Here is a 16,593-nt window from a genome sequence, read left to right on the forward strand (position 1 = left end):
GAGAGATGGTGAGAGCCCCCAAGTGGAACACTCAGCCTGAGGGAGAGGCTGGAGGAGGGCCGAGGGGAGCACCAGGTGGAGGCTGGAAAGGACTAAGCTGAGAGGTAGGAAGGAGGAGGCAGAGGCTGGAGGCCACACTGAGGCCAAGGGAGAGTGTGCAGAAGGGAGAGGCCCAGTGCATGAGGTCTCAGAATCAAGCAAAAGGAGGCCCAGCAGTGGCCAAGACATTTGGCACTTGGGATCCATGGGTGGCCTGAGTGGGTGCAGCTCTGCTGGAGTGTTGTGGCCACCAAACACTGCCAGACAGGCCAGACCACAGTGGGCTGGAGGGCGATGAGAAGTGTGGCCTGGGGGAAGTGGCGAGGGGGTTGAAGGAGCACAGAATGGAGGACCAGTGACGTTCACACTATTGGATTCTTACACTCTGCATTACGTTCTTTTCCATCTTTCTACAGAGCCTTCCAGATGATCATTTTAATGACTTGCCCATGATCATACATAATATTTAATAAACACTTTCTATGAGACGAGTATCTAACTCCAATATCTAATTGCAGGCCTTATAACAAGTCTATAGGGTAGATGGTACCATTGGGGTCCATTTTAAAGATGAGAAAGGTGAGGCTTAGGGAAACGAACCAGCTTGCCCAAGGCCGTAGACCTGGGAGGGGCAGACCCAGAATGCAAACTCAGGCTGTCTGAATCGTCCCTTTGTGCTTAAGCATCACACTAGGGCCCACGGCCACCAGAAAACCTGACTTACTACGGACTCTCGCGGTGTGACACATCTACGTGGTCTCTGCTCTTTTGCTCTGCGTGTAGCTTTAGCTTTAAGTTTCGGCAACTATTCTTCCAGCCCCGTCTTATGGCTCCTCGTGTGTGAAGCAGTTGAGTGATTAGTACACAGAACGCTGTGGGTGGGCTGATTTGCAAGGACAAATACTGGGCGTCCCCCAAAATAGGGAAAGAAAAGAGGCATTCGTCCAGGAAACCCACCTGGTTTTATCCTGAAATATAAATGCTTATCCTAAGGAACCTTAAAGGAAAACATGTAACTGGTGATTGAAATGGTTTAAGACAAAAAACCATGCTGAACACAGCAGCAGTCCCATCCAGCTTTCTAAAATCATTTCAAAATATTTTTAGAGGCTTTCGTAAACACTTTGCCAAAAGAGATGAGAAACATGACACTTAGCAAGACGAAGTTTAACCCACAAGAACTTGAGCAAGAGTTGATAGAGGTTCAAGAGCAGGCTTTTTTGTATTTGATTATAACCCGCAGGAAAACAATGTCAACACATGAAGTCTTCAGGGTGATATTCTTAAATTGATGCTTCCGCTATAAAAGCTTTGTGTCAAGCAACTTGAAGGGCTCTGGACTTCCCCCGCCTTTCGGCACCATCCTGTAGAGACCAGCTGATGGCCTTCAAACGTGCCTCACTGAGACCCCAGTAGGAAGTCCAGTGTGGCCCAGTGTACACTTATGTGTGCCTTGTGCGCACACACAAACACCCACCGGTACACACACCCAGACACATTGAACTGATACGAATTTGTCACAAGGTCATAGTGACCATCACCATGTGCAAGTGACTCGAGTATTTTCTTCCCTCTTCTATTTTATTTCTTAAACTTTCTGGTCCTAATACACAGAATTGTTTCCTGAGGACTTGAAGAGTTGCAACCCAGAGTTTAGAAACCCTACTCTAAAGGATCTAAGTTGAAGTACTCCAGCCAGAAGATGTGCACGAGGAAGAATCTACCGTTGGTATAATAGAGAGTCCATGAGCTTCGGAATTACACAGCCGTGGGGTCCAATCGCACCTCTCCAACTTACAAGCTGTGTGTCTAAGCATTAGTTGTCAGTCTGACCTTCCGCTTCCTCTCCATAATCTTTTTGGACTTTGGCAGAAGACCCTTGTGAAAGCACCCAGCCCAGCAATTAGAAGCACTGAATTCATTCATGTATCCAACTAGTATTTACTGAGCTCCAGATGCTCCCCTAGGAGTTAACAAACCCAGTGACACCGCTGCTTTGCTGGAGTTGACACTCCGGTTGGCAGAGACAGACGATAGGCAAATAAACATAGAATATGTCAGGGATTAATAAGGGCCCTTGCCGCGGTAACAAGCTACCAGTAACTTAGTGACTTGAAACAACACCAATGTATTATTTTACAGCTCTGGAGGTCAGAAGCCCAAGATAGGTCTCACTGGGCTAAAATCAAGGTGAGACCAGGGCTCCATCTCTTTTGGAGGCTCTAGGAGAGAATCCATTTCCTTGTCTTTTCTAGAGTCTAGAGGCTGCCCACATTCATTGGTTTCTGGCCCCCTTCCCACTCCAAAGCACCCGTTTGTTGAACCTTTCTCACAGGTATCACTCTGACTCTCCATCTGTTGGCACAACTTCTCTGATTCTGACCTCCCCGCTCTATGAAGGATCCACATGGTTATACTGGGTCCACCTGCATAATCCAGGATAATCTCCCCATCTCAAGATCCTTAACTTAATCACATGTGCAAAGTCCTTTTTGCCCTGGAAGTTAACATATTAAGGGTTAATAGAGCAAAGCTAAATAAATGTCATTGTTTCCTCCTGTATTTGCAGCAGAGGAAATCAACCTCATTCAGCATGGCTAGGGAAGGAGAATGCCCAGAGGCATTAGAGTCCCTTCATCAGACACTGAAAACTTCAGCACTCACAGACGCACTCCTCTCAGAGTCAACCCATTGCCTACAACTCCAAAGGGGTTGTGATTTGGGGCAATCTGGGATGTTTGGTTATCTGTCCCTTGAGCCTGGGATTCCTGAACAAGTCACAGGTGCTGAGTGAGCCTAGGGGACAACGAGGGATCTGCATCCCAGGGCCTTTCATCGGTCTTGCTCCATTGACATTTCTGTTTAGTAATTTTCCTGAATTTGTCATCATTGCTTCATTCATGAACCCTGGGCATTAAGTGGGAAGAAAAAACTTTAGTGAAAGTTGAAAGATAGACTTGTGGCATGAGGATATGCCCAGAAATGTGGTAAAAGCAAAATCTGAGAGCCTGAATGAGTCTCTGTGTTTGCAGATTTGGGGCTGCCCCCAAGTCCCAGCTATACCCTGCATGTGCATCAGGGTCTCTTCTTCTACGTTCCTGCAGGCCCCTGAACTTAGGGCCCGGAGAGCCCCTTAGCCTGTTACAACCACATTGCCGGTGGTGTGTTATTCACATGACTGAAGAAGTATGGAAAGTTCTACATGTCTGTGCTGGCAACTGCTCTGGTTTCATTTGTAATCTTAGTGCATTCATTTTTGTTTTTGTCTTTTTCAGGGAAAACTGGATGCCTTGTGGGTCCTACTAAGGAAAGGATATGATCGTGTGTCTGTGATGCGTCCACAGCCAGGAGACACGGTAGGATTCATTAATGGTGTCACACACACATTGTTTTTCTCTCTCCCTCTGACTTCACTGAACTAGAATAACTCCAGATATATCCAGCTGTTACTTTATGTTGTGAAAATCAGATACTAATTCTCAAAATTCTGGTTTCTATAAGACTTTGAGTATTGACTTGTTTTTTCTGGAAAGGATTTTGACCTAAATAAGTCAAGTTAAACTTCCTAGGACTAGAGCTTCTTAATTGATAGGTACTGTGAGTGAAAGAGACAGGGCTGGCTTGTGCCTAGGCTGTGCCAGGAGAGAGGCCTGCTGCTCCCTAGAGCAGTGGCCAGAGGTAACCAACAAGATGCCAGCCACAAGATGGGGCAAGGAAACGAGGGCCACAGAAAACTCCCACCATCTTCCAGCAGGTATTGGGCCCAAGTGGTCCAAGACCACAGGAGGGTCTTCTGACAGTCAGGGACCAAAACGGTCAGGGCCAAGCTTGGAGTGTCTCCAACTAAGAGGAGGCAGAAAGGAGGAGCCAGCCATCTGGCCCATCTTCATTCTGTCAATGAGAAAATGGAGGACAAGAGAAGCTGAGTAACTTGTTCTGTTCACACAGTAACAATGTTAGAAACAACTCCAGTTCTCCTGAAATCACACTGCTGCTCTGTCTTCTTGTAAGAGCTTGTCTCTTGTCCCTATATTTTATAAAACAAAGCTTGGGGCCAATTTCTCCCCCAACTATCAGCAAACTACACCTTCCATCCACTTCTCTAGGAGTCAGACACACTAACCCAAAAGCGAAATAAAGGTGTCTGACTTGGAACTCCTTTCAAATCAGGTAAAGGACTTCTTTCTTGGCAGAAAAACTCCAGGCAAGTTACTTAACCTCTCTGAACTTCAACTTTATAAAGTAGATGACACTTTGGCTGGTTGGAGAAGGTAATGTTTGTGAAGAATTTGGTCTAGTGGTGAACACACAGTAATGCTCAACCAATGGCAAATATAATTGTGATTATTTACTCGGTGCTTTTCTACTGTCTGTGAAGGGCCGATGCGGAAATTCAAGGCATATCACAACTGATGTGTATCAGGCGTACCCGTTTGTTTACCCTGCTCGCTCTTTGACACGGGACAACTGGTAAAACACAAGAGCATAGCTATGAGGCAGGCCCCTCTTCCTTTGCACCTGGTGACAGTGGGTGGTTTGTGGCTGAGGGGATTTGGTCTAAAGTTTCCTACCTGTGCGATTAGCTGCGTCTGCCTCCAGGTTGTGGCAGGGACAGCAGGCAAGTAGGATGTGACAGAAACCAGGTCATATAAATGTGGAGCTGACTTGGCTCTCATGGCATATGGAATTCGTATTTTGTCTGTGAAAGTCCATAAGAATACACTGTGATAGCAAATTTTAAAATACAAACTCTACAGTTAACAGAAATGAGCCCAGGCCATAAACTTTGTACACTCAAGGTGGTATTTGGCCTCATAAGTTAGACATCTGTTTTCCGTGGGAAATTAAGAAGTATTTTTTAGCACGCATGAGACTCACTTAACAGATTAAGAAAAAACAGTAAGATACCTAAACTCAGGTTCAACAGTACTATTTTTTTGTCACAGAATATGCTGGTCATGTGTACAAGCCTGTTTCCTTCAGAGCACCTGAGAAACAGCTCCGCTAAGATTTGTTACCATGCCATCCCCCACAGAGCAGTTTGGCAGAAACAAATTCATAAGCTGAGTCAACCTAAGAAGTTGTAGGGGTTAGTGTGATGGATAAGACACAGGCATCAACACTGTTTGGCATGAAAAGGCCAAAGGGATAAATCCAGCAACAATGGAATGCAAACTGATGGAACGTCTTCTCATGAATCACACCTAAACTGAATCTCCTATTTGTGAATTTTGAATGAAAGTTTGTATTAACATTTGAAGATGTTCTCTACACTTTTGAGAAACATGATAACGCCTTGAATTTTCATTCTCCAATCACACTAAATAACAGATTTGAAGTACAGAAGGTCTGAGAGTTAGGATACATCTGACCATATTCTCAGTGCTGTCCCAAATGGATTATTGTCCCACCTACTATGAAACGGGCTTTCTTTATAGAAATCCTGATAAAATTTTAGACACATAGGACAAACAGATGCCGAGAATTGTGTCCTTGTAGTCATGACGATGGCCCCAGACATCTTGATGTTCGCATGGAGTTACACGAGAAAGGTCACAGAACAGAACAGGTAGGAAGGGCACTTCAAAGCTGCCTTGTGGCAACTCAGGAAAGAGTTCCAGGGGAGGGAGGACTAGGTTGCAGCTTTGTGTACATGCTTGCTCTTTGTTGTTTTGCACAACTGCAGGAGACTCGCTCCGGATCCGCATCACTGGCACGGTGATGACTCTGTACGAATTCCTCAGCACTGATTTATGGGGCTGATTTATGGGCTGACCACATTTTCCATAAACTCAAAATGACTACATCCAGGCATGTGTTTGTGAACAAGAGTCACAGGTTCTGAATTTTTCCTTTAAAACAAAAACAAAAACAAAAATCACCTAATTACATTCTCCATTACATTCTGAATTGTTTCAAACACGTGTTGACCTCACAGAAACCTGGCAGTTCTTCCTTCTCCGTTCCTATCTGCCCCATCCTCCCCAGTTTAACCCACCCTGGCCCTGCAGATGCAGACAGGGCCCACCAACAGAGCCTTTGAGGCTGCCTGCTCAAAGGACTGAGTGCCTCCAGCCTCCACCACAGACTTGAGGGCTGCGGAGGCCCGAGCCCAGAGCCACACCCTTCCCTGGGACTGGCGCCCACCACCTCAGAGCTGTCCAAGCCCCAGGTCAGGGAAAACATGAATGGGACCACAGCAGGAGCCATGAGCTTCCAGTCCACCACCACCCTGGCTTCCTTTTTCTTGTTGGGGTGGGCTCACAGTCCTATTGTTCCTTGGTACCCACCAGGAAATCCCTGGGCCAATATTCAAGAGAAAATGCCAGAAGAAACCACTTAAATAGCAAACCAGTAACACATCTGATCCTAAAATGTAAAGTGTTCACTAAGCATATCAATACCCTTTGCTGAAACCATCCCCCTGCCTCCAGTATATAGCTGTGCTATGCTTTTTCTAAAACACATACTTCAACATGACGTTCTGAGGCTTCAGACTTGCAAGGACCAGAAAAAAGCCCCCCAAAATAGCTTGATTTAGAAAGAACCCCCTAATTTTAAAGGCAGGGATGTAAGGGAACTTCAGAGATCAGGGTTCATGGAATCCAGTGGTTTTCAACCTGATTGAAACTTGTGATCACCTGAAGAGCTTTAAAACATTGACACGGGGGGTGGAGCGGGGAGAGGGGAGGAGGGCTGGGTGATTCAGTCGATTGAGTGTCCAACTCTTGTTTTTGGCTCAAGACGTGATCTCGGGGTGGTGGGATCAAGCCCCGCATCAGGCTCTGTGCTCAGCGGGGAGTTTGCTGAAGATTCTCTCTCCGTCTCTCTCCCCACCCACACTCACTCTCTCTCTGTAAAATTAATAAATCTTAAAAAACAAAAAACAAAAAACTGACCCTCGGATCCCACCCCAAAGGTTCTATTTCATTGATCTGGGATGAGGTCGGCGCATTGGGATTTTAGAAGCTCCCCAGGTCGTTCTAACAGCAACCAGGGTTAAGAATCGGTGATCTGGGGGCGCCTGGGTGGCACAGTGGTTAAGCATCTGCCTTCGGCTCAGGGCGTGATCCCGGCGTTACGGGATCGAAGCCCCACATCAGGCTCCTCTGCTATGAGCCTGCTTCTTCCTCTCCCACTCCCCCTGCTTGTGTTCCCTCTCTCGCTGGCTGTCTCTATCTCTGTCGAATAAATAAATAAAATCTTAAAAAAAAAAAAAAGAATCGGTGATCTGGTCCAATTCCCTATTTTTCATCCAAGATAGCATCTTCTCTTTCCTTCTCCATCAGTTTGAAGGCAACTCTCCACACTCCTTCAGAACCCTATGCCCGTGTCTCGCAGGCATAAGGGAAATGGATGATTACTATCTTCACGGGCTTTCACCAGACCCTTTCCTACCAGGAAGATTAATGTTGCTTCGGGCCACTATCATATTGTTACTGCTTAGGGGAAAAGGATGGAAAAGAAGAACTCTAACTCTGCCTCACATGGTTTTTTCTGGATGGAATTCAATTGATATATTGACCAGTCTAACCCCTCCCCAGTTGTTTTTACCTCTGCTCGGGCCATCCCCCTTCACGTGCTCTGGGAGGGACCCACTAGAATTGGATGTCTTTGTTTTCAGCTCTTCTGTTTCTCCCAGATCGGAGATCCGGAGGCCGGTACGTTCCATTACTATCAGCAAGAACAAAAAACTAAGGCACACGCAGCTTGTTTTGCAAGGCTGGGCCTCCTTAACCATCAGAAGAGACCCAGGAAACACACACGTAAATGTACATAAACAGTGTTTGAAACTTATCTGAAGCTCAGCCCCAGAGGTTGTGAAATCCTCTCCTGGAGCTCCAGCCCCTGGCTGCTGTCTGCGCAGCTGTTTCCAATAAGGGAGCAAGGCCGGTCACATGGGCACCGTGTGGCCGAGGCTAGAGTGAGCCGGGCAGGTTATCTCAGAGGGCAGAGAGCATGCTCAGCTCGTCCTTCGAAAGCAGATGAGCCTCCTGTAACGTAAGCAACTCAGAGAAAGGCTCTGTGCTCTGCCTCTCTCTCTCTTTTCCCCATTTTCCACATTCCCTGTATTACCTCTTTCTTCTTCCCTCTTTAACTTGGCTGCCTTCCCTCAAACATTCTTTGATCAAACATCTACTCTGCTCCCACTGAGAACCCATCACGGGGCCAGGCACTGAAGATACCAGTTAGAACAGGACTGATTTTTGCCTTCCCAGGATTGAGTGTAGGACTTGGAAGAGAAGAGAGAATCAGGCATTGTACTGACCACAGGTGGTTATGGAAGAGCAAGCCCATTCACAGTCATTTGGGGAATGACCATGATCTCTATTTACAGAGCAGAAACTGAGGCTGAGGGTAGGTTATTAACTTTGCAAGGGCACACTGCTGGTAATGTGACAGGATTTTTATTCCCTTAGCGCCCATGGTTGTTGGTCATGCCACTTCAAAGAATGAAGAGGTGGACCAGACGAAGAGGGGTGGGCAGCAAGGCAAAGTTTATTGAGCGATAGTACGAAGCTCCCAGAGACGGAGGGGACCCCAGAAGGTTGCCGTTTTGGTGTTCAAATTTAGGGGTTTTTATAAGCTCTTTTACAGAACGACCTTGAGCAAGCTGAGTGGGGGCCCCCTGCGGATTGGCTGCTAAGGGGTGCCAATCAGGACTTTGATCACGCACCTGTCTATCTACTGGGTTATTGTTCACGTGTCGACGGTCTTTTGGGCTGACATGTGGAGACGAACTGCCTCCACTTGTGATAGTGACCGATGTTTTATGGTTAGCTGTTTGGTCTCAGGATGTCTTGCAAAAGTCAGTTCTGCAGAGGCTGCTGGACGGGATGCTATCGTGGTCTCAGCTTAGCTGTCAAACAGGATGCTCGTGCGGTTTCGTGTTAGCATCCCGGCTCCCCGTTTTCTTGTTGGGGACCCTGGCCCTGACTACCCGAGTGTCCGACCAACTCCTAACAGTAAGGAGCAGGTCGGGGGCTTGAATTCAAGACTATCAGATACTAGGGGTTCCTCAAGTCCTCCACGCATCCAGCAGATACTGGTTGAGCATTTGCTCTGAGATGAGCACCGTGTGTGTGCGGCTGCTTGCTGATTACTACGCAGTGTCCTCGTCCCTGATGACCAGGGCCAAACAGTCACGTCTCCAAACATCACCCATGTGAAAGGCTGTGTGAGGGAGCGGAGCACACGAGGTGTGGGGGATACACCCAGAAAGGGCATTTCACCAGACTGGAGTAAAAACCAGCGTCTAGGAGTGACATTCTGGGAACAGGGGAGTTGAGCAGGGAGGATATCCTAGTGAGAAGGAAGCTGGAGCAAGCCAGCAGGGTGGGCCTCTGACTCCTTCCAGGAGACACGAGGAGTGGGGTACGGTGGAGGACAGAATGTGAGGCAGCGAGAGGAGGCCACATGGGGTGTTGGTCACGGGAGCCCACTCTGAAGCCAGTGGAGAATGGCAGCAAGTGTTGTAAGTGGGGACATGATCAGATTTGTGTTTTAGAGCAGTCCCCCTGGCTAGCGTGGAGGTGGCCATGTCGAGGGAGGGTGAGCCGAAGCATGGCGGGCAAGGGGGAGAGTCTGGATCCCAGAGGTGCTGAGCAAACTCAGCGACTGGATTTGGTAACTGGGTGTGGAGAATGAGAGGGAAGCGTCAGGAAGGACCTCCAGAGTTTGGTGTAAGCTGGCAGTGATGCCACCAGGATGAGGGCAGGAAGGAGAGAGCTTTGGGAGGGAAGACCAGGACTTGGCCTCAGAACTTGGCAAGCTGGAGGCACCGGGGGGCATCCAGGCAGAGACGGCCAGGCACGGGGCCGGGAGGCGCTCCCTCTCGGGGGCATGCACATGCAGGGCTGGCACCGGCAGGGTCCTGAGAGGGAGTGCCTCTTAGAGTCTGTGCCCGAGATGCCCCACCAGCCTCGTACTAGTCCCGGCCTGTGTCCAAGGCCGCTCTGCTTAATGAGAGTTCTGAGCTGGAGGCCAAGATTTGGGAGTCCTCAGCATGGCAGCTGTCCCTAATGTGAGTAGAGGAGGAACCAGGGAGCCTGCGGAGACAGAGAAATAGGTTAAGCAGTGAACCCCAAGGATCATGTCCTACAAGCTGTGGGGGAGAAAGAAATAGGGAACAAGAAGGAAACTAAGAAAGACCAGCCAGAGAAAGAAAAGGTGCAACAGGAGAGGCTGGGGTGTTGGAAACTGAGAGAGGAAGACACATCACTGAGGAACATGGAGTCAACAGTGTCAAGTGATGTAAAATTTTGATGCGAGCTGGCAGCAGCCCTCTAATTAGATTAGCACTGAGAACGTTATAGGTTCAGAGGAATGATGGGGGCAGGAGGAAAGCTTCATGGAAAATGGGGGGGGGGCGAAGCAGTAGCTGCTCAGTGCAGTGGGTTCTCCCAATGTGATCACCCTCTGTGACATTCTTGTCACCGTTTCTCGAGCTCACCAAAAATGGGTTTGCTTAGTTAATAGAGTTTTTGCCCTGTCTTGTTTTTTCTTCATTCAGTTGTGATCTTACTGTATATGATTTAGTACTGAATTCTTTCATTTAATTTAATCCTATAAGCATAAGGGGGGAACAATTGTTTAAATCACTTTGGTTCCTAAGCAATTAAAATAAAAATCACTGTTTCACGTGTGCTAAGACATTCCTTCCTGCCTATTGGCAATTTTAAAGCAGATGCGTGTCTGCGTAAAGAAATCAACATTCCCACTTGAACTGCTCGTTGGTGAAACAACAGATCAAACTGGCTTAAGTGCTGGCATGTCCAATTTCTAACACACACCCAAACAACCTGGGGAAAATGGATAACGTGGGCATCCAGAATAAAAAGGTTGGTTGACTTTCTATGGGAAGTTCACCAGCTTGTGCAGTTCTTTTTTTTTTTTTTTTTAAGATTTTATTAAGTAATCTCTACACCCACTGTGGGGCTCGAACTCACAACCCCAAGATCAAGCGTCCCATGCTCCACCATATGGGCCAGCAAGGCGCTGCAATCCTGTGGTTCTTCCCAGTCATTTCCCTTTCCCAGAGAAGCCTTTTGCACTTGAAACTCCCAACTTCAGTTTTCCCCTGAATTTGCTTCATTGTGTCTCTAGTAAACTCCTCTGTTCTGACAACACTGATTGTCGAAAATGAAATGAACGGAGCAAACCCAAGAGCTGGAAATGTTTACCCCGTTCGCTAAGCATGATCACCGTCAGCAAACGGCTGCTGGGGTGCCATGCAGGGCTCCTTGGAAAAGGCAGACAAGCATGAGATGTGGTCTTGACATCAGAGTAATGGACAGACTGGTTCAGGAGACAGAACATGTGGCGGTCAAGGTCATTCCCTGGGCAGACCAAGTGAGAGCTGAAGGGACTAAGAGCAGCAGAGAAAGGGCCATCGTGGGCAGCCTGAGGGGATAGGAGGCCTCCCCAGGGACTGGGAGGACTTGCTCTGGGCGGGAAAGGCAAGTTGGGAGTTAGTCAAGCAGGCAGGGTGTGGAAGGGCTTAGGTAGCAGGTGTGCAGAGCCAGGATGCGGCCCCGGAGTGCCTGTGGCCAACAGTGAGGATTATTCCAGGCCGGAGAGGAGGGAGTACGTGGTCACCCCCGAAGGCTGCAAGGTGCACATGAATGAGATTTCACCATCTTGGTGGACAGACGAAAAAGTGTGGACCTAATTCTATAACCATTGCGAGCTTATCTTCATCTGGGATAAATGTGACGGTGCCAAAGTGTATTGTAATTTTAGAAATTTTTTCTAATACAAGTTTGACTAGATAGTAATGGCGTTTTTAATTTATATGTACAATTGGGCCACAGGTGTCTTATCTTAGAGAGCAGCCAGATGACAGTTGTTCTACCAAAGCTCAGGAATAATCAGTCTAATGTGTTGAGAATCAGTTAATAGGCTGTTGCACTGACCCATGCGTGGATCAGAAGGCTTGAATTTAAATGGTGACACATGAATGGAAAGACAGAGATGGTTCTATCTGAAACTGGCTGCAGCATTGTGTTGAGAAAGAGAGCAATGGTTTTAGCATCCGGAGGCCCAAGTTAAATCCCAGTGCTACCTTGTGGCTTCAGTTAAGCTTCTCAGCCTCACCGAGCTTCACTTTCCTCGTGCACAAAAGTGATCTAATAATCCCTACTTCTTTAGGTGTTGTCAGGATTCAATAAAATGACAAATGTAAATAATTCAAGTAGGTGGGAGTTCATTTTTTTCCCTTCCTTCCCCCGGGAAATTGCAGTCGATTTCAGAGAAGTTTGTTACATCTCAGCAAGAATAAAAACTTCTCTGAATTAGTCTCTTATGTTTAAATCAGCATTGACTTAAGAGAACCAAGTTATCTACAAATTGAAGTCTTTATGTGATAGTCAATCTTTTCTTGCCCAATAGACAATAATTTCATATTGGCTTTTTACACTGAGGATCTTCAAAATTTCTATCCATGTCCCACACCAGCCTGGAAGTGCCCAGTGAATCTGGAGAAAATGTCCAATTTGCTGGCCACTGACTCCAACCTTTTTAACCTTTTGTAAGAATAGATCATTTAAGAAAAAGAAAAGAAAAGCAAATTATAGGAAATGTTCCTAGAGGGTGTGATTTATTTTGGCAGAGTACCCTTCTTGGATATTTGAATTCTCAGTAGTATTTATTCGGTTCTCACCCTTGGAAATCTTTCCTTCACTGTCTCCTTGGAGAGGGACATGAGTACTTAGAATTCTTGGCTCACTTTCCTGAATTTAAAAGAGAAAAAGTTCAAGACACCCTATATCCCCAGTGAAAACCAAACTGTACCCAAAACCTGCAAAGTTGACTATTTTCAGAGAAGTCTAACCCAAAGAGTTGATGCTGCAAAATATACCACCCTGAGTTGTTGTGGGTTTTTTGTTTTGTTTGTTTGTTTTTTTTGTTTTTTGGCACCAAATTCCTTCCCCACAGTTGGAGGTCTCTCTACATAAATGGATGTGCAAGCAGCTGGTGTGGTTGAGGGCTCTCCCCCTCCCTCCACTCCCTTCGCCTCTCTCTTCCAGTCCCCACAGTTTAACTCCCCTTTCTCCACACCAGTACACACTCACACACCCATCGTCGTCATCATCATCATTTCATAGCTTCTCTTAGGACTTTCACGTTTGAGTTGCCTCATCTCCCAAACAGCTGCAGCAACAGGTCAGGTCCTGGTATCAAGTTGCAAATAGCAAACAGAGAATTAAATCCTAGAGGCTGAACAAAACAGGGCTGGCTGATAAAGACACCTCTGTTCAAATTCTCTGACCTCATTTTTTCCTTCCAAACAGAATCGTGATTGAGCGAGGCAGGGGTTGGTTCTAGAGTCAGAATGGCACCCAAGTACATAACATCTTAGGAAGTTCGCTACTTGGTTCAAACACGATGTTTATGTCTAGCCGCTCGGCTGCCACCAGCCTGTCCCTCCAGCTGAGGACGTTGGGAAAGATCATCTCCAGGGACAGTCTGCGACTCCGCGATAGGCCTCGCTCGGTTGAGAATCCTCCTAACCCCAGCTGGTGGGGAGTTCTGCTCTGGCCAGAAGTGTGGGTTGAATGATAGATGGCAAAAGCTGACCTAGGAGATGGCCTTCCAGAATTCACAGTGTGGAGAGGAGCCAGCCTCCTGTAGGACATCCAACACTCCCAGATACATTTTCTTATCTTCTCCCTAGCGCCACCTTACTTTCCCTCCTTTTTGCATCTTGGAAAGATGAGGCTTGGATAAGAAGGCCCCTGCTCTGTTCAAGATCACAAAGGGAATTAGTGGAAGTGGCAAGAAGAGACCCCACCAGCCCTTCGCTGCCTGGCTGCCCTTCCATCCTCACCCTAGGCTGGGAGAGGAGGGTGGGGATTGTGAATGGGTTTGGTCTCTTGAAGAGAAGGTAGAACAAGACCCAATTTTGGAAAGCAGAGCGAGCCCCTGTCACCCAACCACCTCCCTTCTGTCCTCCTACCTCTCCCACCTCCCAACACCTTTCCATTTGTATCCTGCCCAAGGTGACATAACCACTAATGCCCTCCCACACTCGCCCACTCTCCTGCACAGTGTGCTGTACTCCCGAAGTAATTCATGCTCTTCGCCCTTCCTGATTCTACCTCTCCCTGCCTCCCCCTACCCGCCAACACCATGCGTAGGACAGAGTGCGCCCACTCATTCCCCCATCGGGTCTCAAGCCTTCTATATAGCAGGTACCAAGCTGTGCGGCAGGGAGTTGGCATGAATGAGGGGGGCCCCCGCCCTTGTGGGGTGTACAGCAGAGTAGACAGGAAGCCACTGAGTTGTACTTGATATGTGATGTGGTATGGCAGGGGGAGTTTGGGATTCCATGGGAGCATATAGCAAGGAGCTATAACCTGGACTAGAGACTCCAGGAAGACTTACAAAAGCAAAGCCCATTTGACTGAGACCTGAAGGATGAACTCTCCCAGTGAAGTAAGGGATGAGCGCTTCTGGTTGGAGGAACAGCATGTGTGAAGCCCCAGGTAGGAAAGGAACAGAAGGAGGAGGCCCAGGCTGACCTTGGAGAGAGGAAGGGGAAAGTAGTCTCAGCCCCCTCCCAGCTCTGGCTTCTCCACCCTTCTGTCTGCTCCCATCTTTTGGGTGCTCAGCACACCGCTGCAGCCCCACTTTCTCCAAGACCCTCCCCCAGCCCCAGCTCATCGTCTGGCCCCTCCTTCCACTGTGCTCACAGCTACTGCCACGCAGCTCAGCACCTTTTTAGCTTAAGGTCAATACTGACTTTCCTTCCTGAATAAGCTGTGATTTTAGGAAAGAGACCACAGCTCCTTTTTTTTTTTTTTTTCATTTTCTCTCATAGCCCTGAGGACGTGGCTCAGTTTGCCTTCTTGTCCCAGGAATTGTCACTTTCTGCAACCCCCAAGTGGTCACAGCTGTTTGTAAACTTTTATGATGTTCCCTATATAGACACCTGCATTTGCATTTTCCTAGTGGGCAAAGATGTCTCAATAAACCCTCTGCTTTTTAATGAAGAGAAAGTGTTCCTACTGTCTTCTAGGAGCATCTTCCTGTAAAATGAGGCTTAATAAGGGTTATTAAAACATTAGAATTTCATTACAACTTTGACTTCTTAAAAACAGTTTAGGAGAAAAAACAAACTCGCTGACTTTACTAGTCTCACTTTACAAATTCATTCTTATGATATTTGCTTAACGTTTCCACGTTTTTCTTTTTTTTTTTTTTTTTTTTTTTTGGCTAATACCACTGGGAGCAAAGTCGCGTTCAGAATCCACGATGCTAACCAGGTTAGCTCCGGGGGATACTTACTCCTCTAGCACTCGGCCCCTCTCTGCCTTCTTGTGCTTCCTCCCCATGTCTGGATTGGGTTGCCCCATTGAAGAGCGTGGCCTCAGAGGGTGAAGCGTAGGCTTTGGCCGCAGTCACAGGCATACCGACTTTTCAAGGCCTCTGACTTGACTGCAAGTTCTAAATGGGAGTGAATCTTGAGTAAGGTTTTCCGTATTCTCTACTGCTCACTGCTGGTGATGGGTAATGGCAAATTCCTAAATGTCACAGCGTCTGGAAAATTGGACACCATAACAGACGTTCCCCTTAGTGGTACAACTAGTAAAAGTGAGCCCCCTGGGAATTCCACAGTGGGGTTATCCCTGTTGCTACACAAGACGGTGTACCCCTCCTTCTCTTTCTAGCAAGGAAAGGAGTTCTGATTAAGAAAGGTGCAGTTTCTTCGACATGGAGGTAGAGACAAATAGAAAGGAGACTGAGTGTCTTGGCCTTTGGTGGTGGGAGCAAGATGGCCAGAGTCCCTGAAGCCATTGCCTCAATGACCCCACCATGTCTGTAGACCTGAGGGTGCTACATGGTTCTCCAAAGATAGCCAAGGCATCAGCAGAACGGAGGCTTGTAAACAGTAAGCACCCCTCTAAATGAGGAAAAATTCCATGAGAGCTCCCCATAGCCCATGGTCGGTCCCTCCTGCGCCCCACCAGCTGCACTAGGCTGTCCTATACCACATCCTCTGCTGGTGGCCTCTGTTGCAGATATGTTTGCTAATGGATCAAAACAGCATCTCTTAGCAAAATTGGACCGTACATGTAATTAGCATCAAGCCAATAATCCACATGTCTGCAGTCCACACCAGGCCACTCATAAGCAACACAGATGGAGGCTTCCGAAACATTTAACCTGCCCATGGGAAAATTCCAGTCTCATCCAGCAGCACAGCTGTGCTTTCAGCTAGCTGCAGACTGTAACGCTGGAAGGAGTGTTCTGCCCTCAGAGGATCATCCGTGGCCAGGTTTTGTTGCCTTTCCTTTATAAAATTCACCCAATCCACGTCCAAACAGTCCAAGACGATATAATAGACTTATGTGTCGAAGGAGAACAATAATCTTTGGATAACTTTATTCTGTAATACTTTTCTTGCTCTCTCCAACCCATTCTTTTGAGGACACGTTTAGTTCTAATCCATCTCCAAGCTGACTTCTTTTGTTTTTAATGGCAACAATCTGATTATTGACATTCTCTAGCTTTGTAAACTGTGGAACAAACTGTCCCTCCCTGAAGAAACAC

At 47.3% G+C, this 16,593-nt stretch overlaps 1 protein-coding gene across 1 annotated transcript in view; it reads left to right on the forward strand.

Annotated features, from left to right (window-relative positions):
* The window catches only part of ANTXR1 (ANTXR cell adhesion molecule 1), a 216,498-nt gene that overhangs the window by 163,898 nt on the left and 36,007 nt on the right, over positions 1-16,593 (forward strand). The window contains 1 exon segment of the mRNA XM_011236724.3: positions 3,315-3,395. Within this exon segment, the coding sequence (XP_011235026.3) occupies positions 3,315-3,395 (81 nt within the window).

The sequence above is a fragment of the Ailuropoda melanoleuca genome, chromosome 4, assembly GCF_002007445.2.
Source record: "Ailuropoda melanoleuca isolate Jingjing chromosome 4, ASM200744v2, whole genome shotgun sequence".
Lineage (NCBI taxonomy): Eukaryota > Metazoa > Chordata > Mammalia > Carnivora > Ursidae > Ailuropoda > Ailuropoda melanoleuca.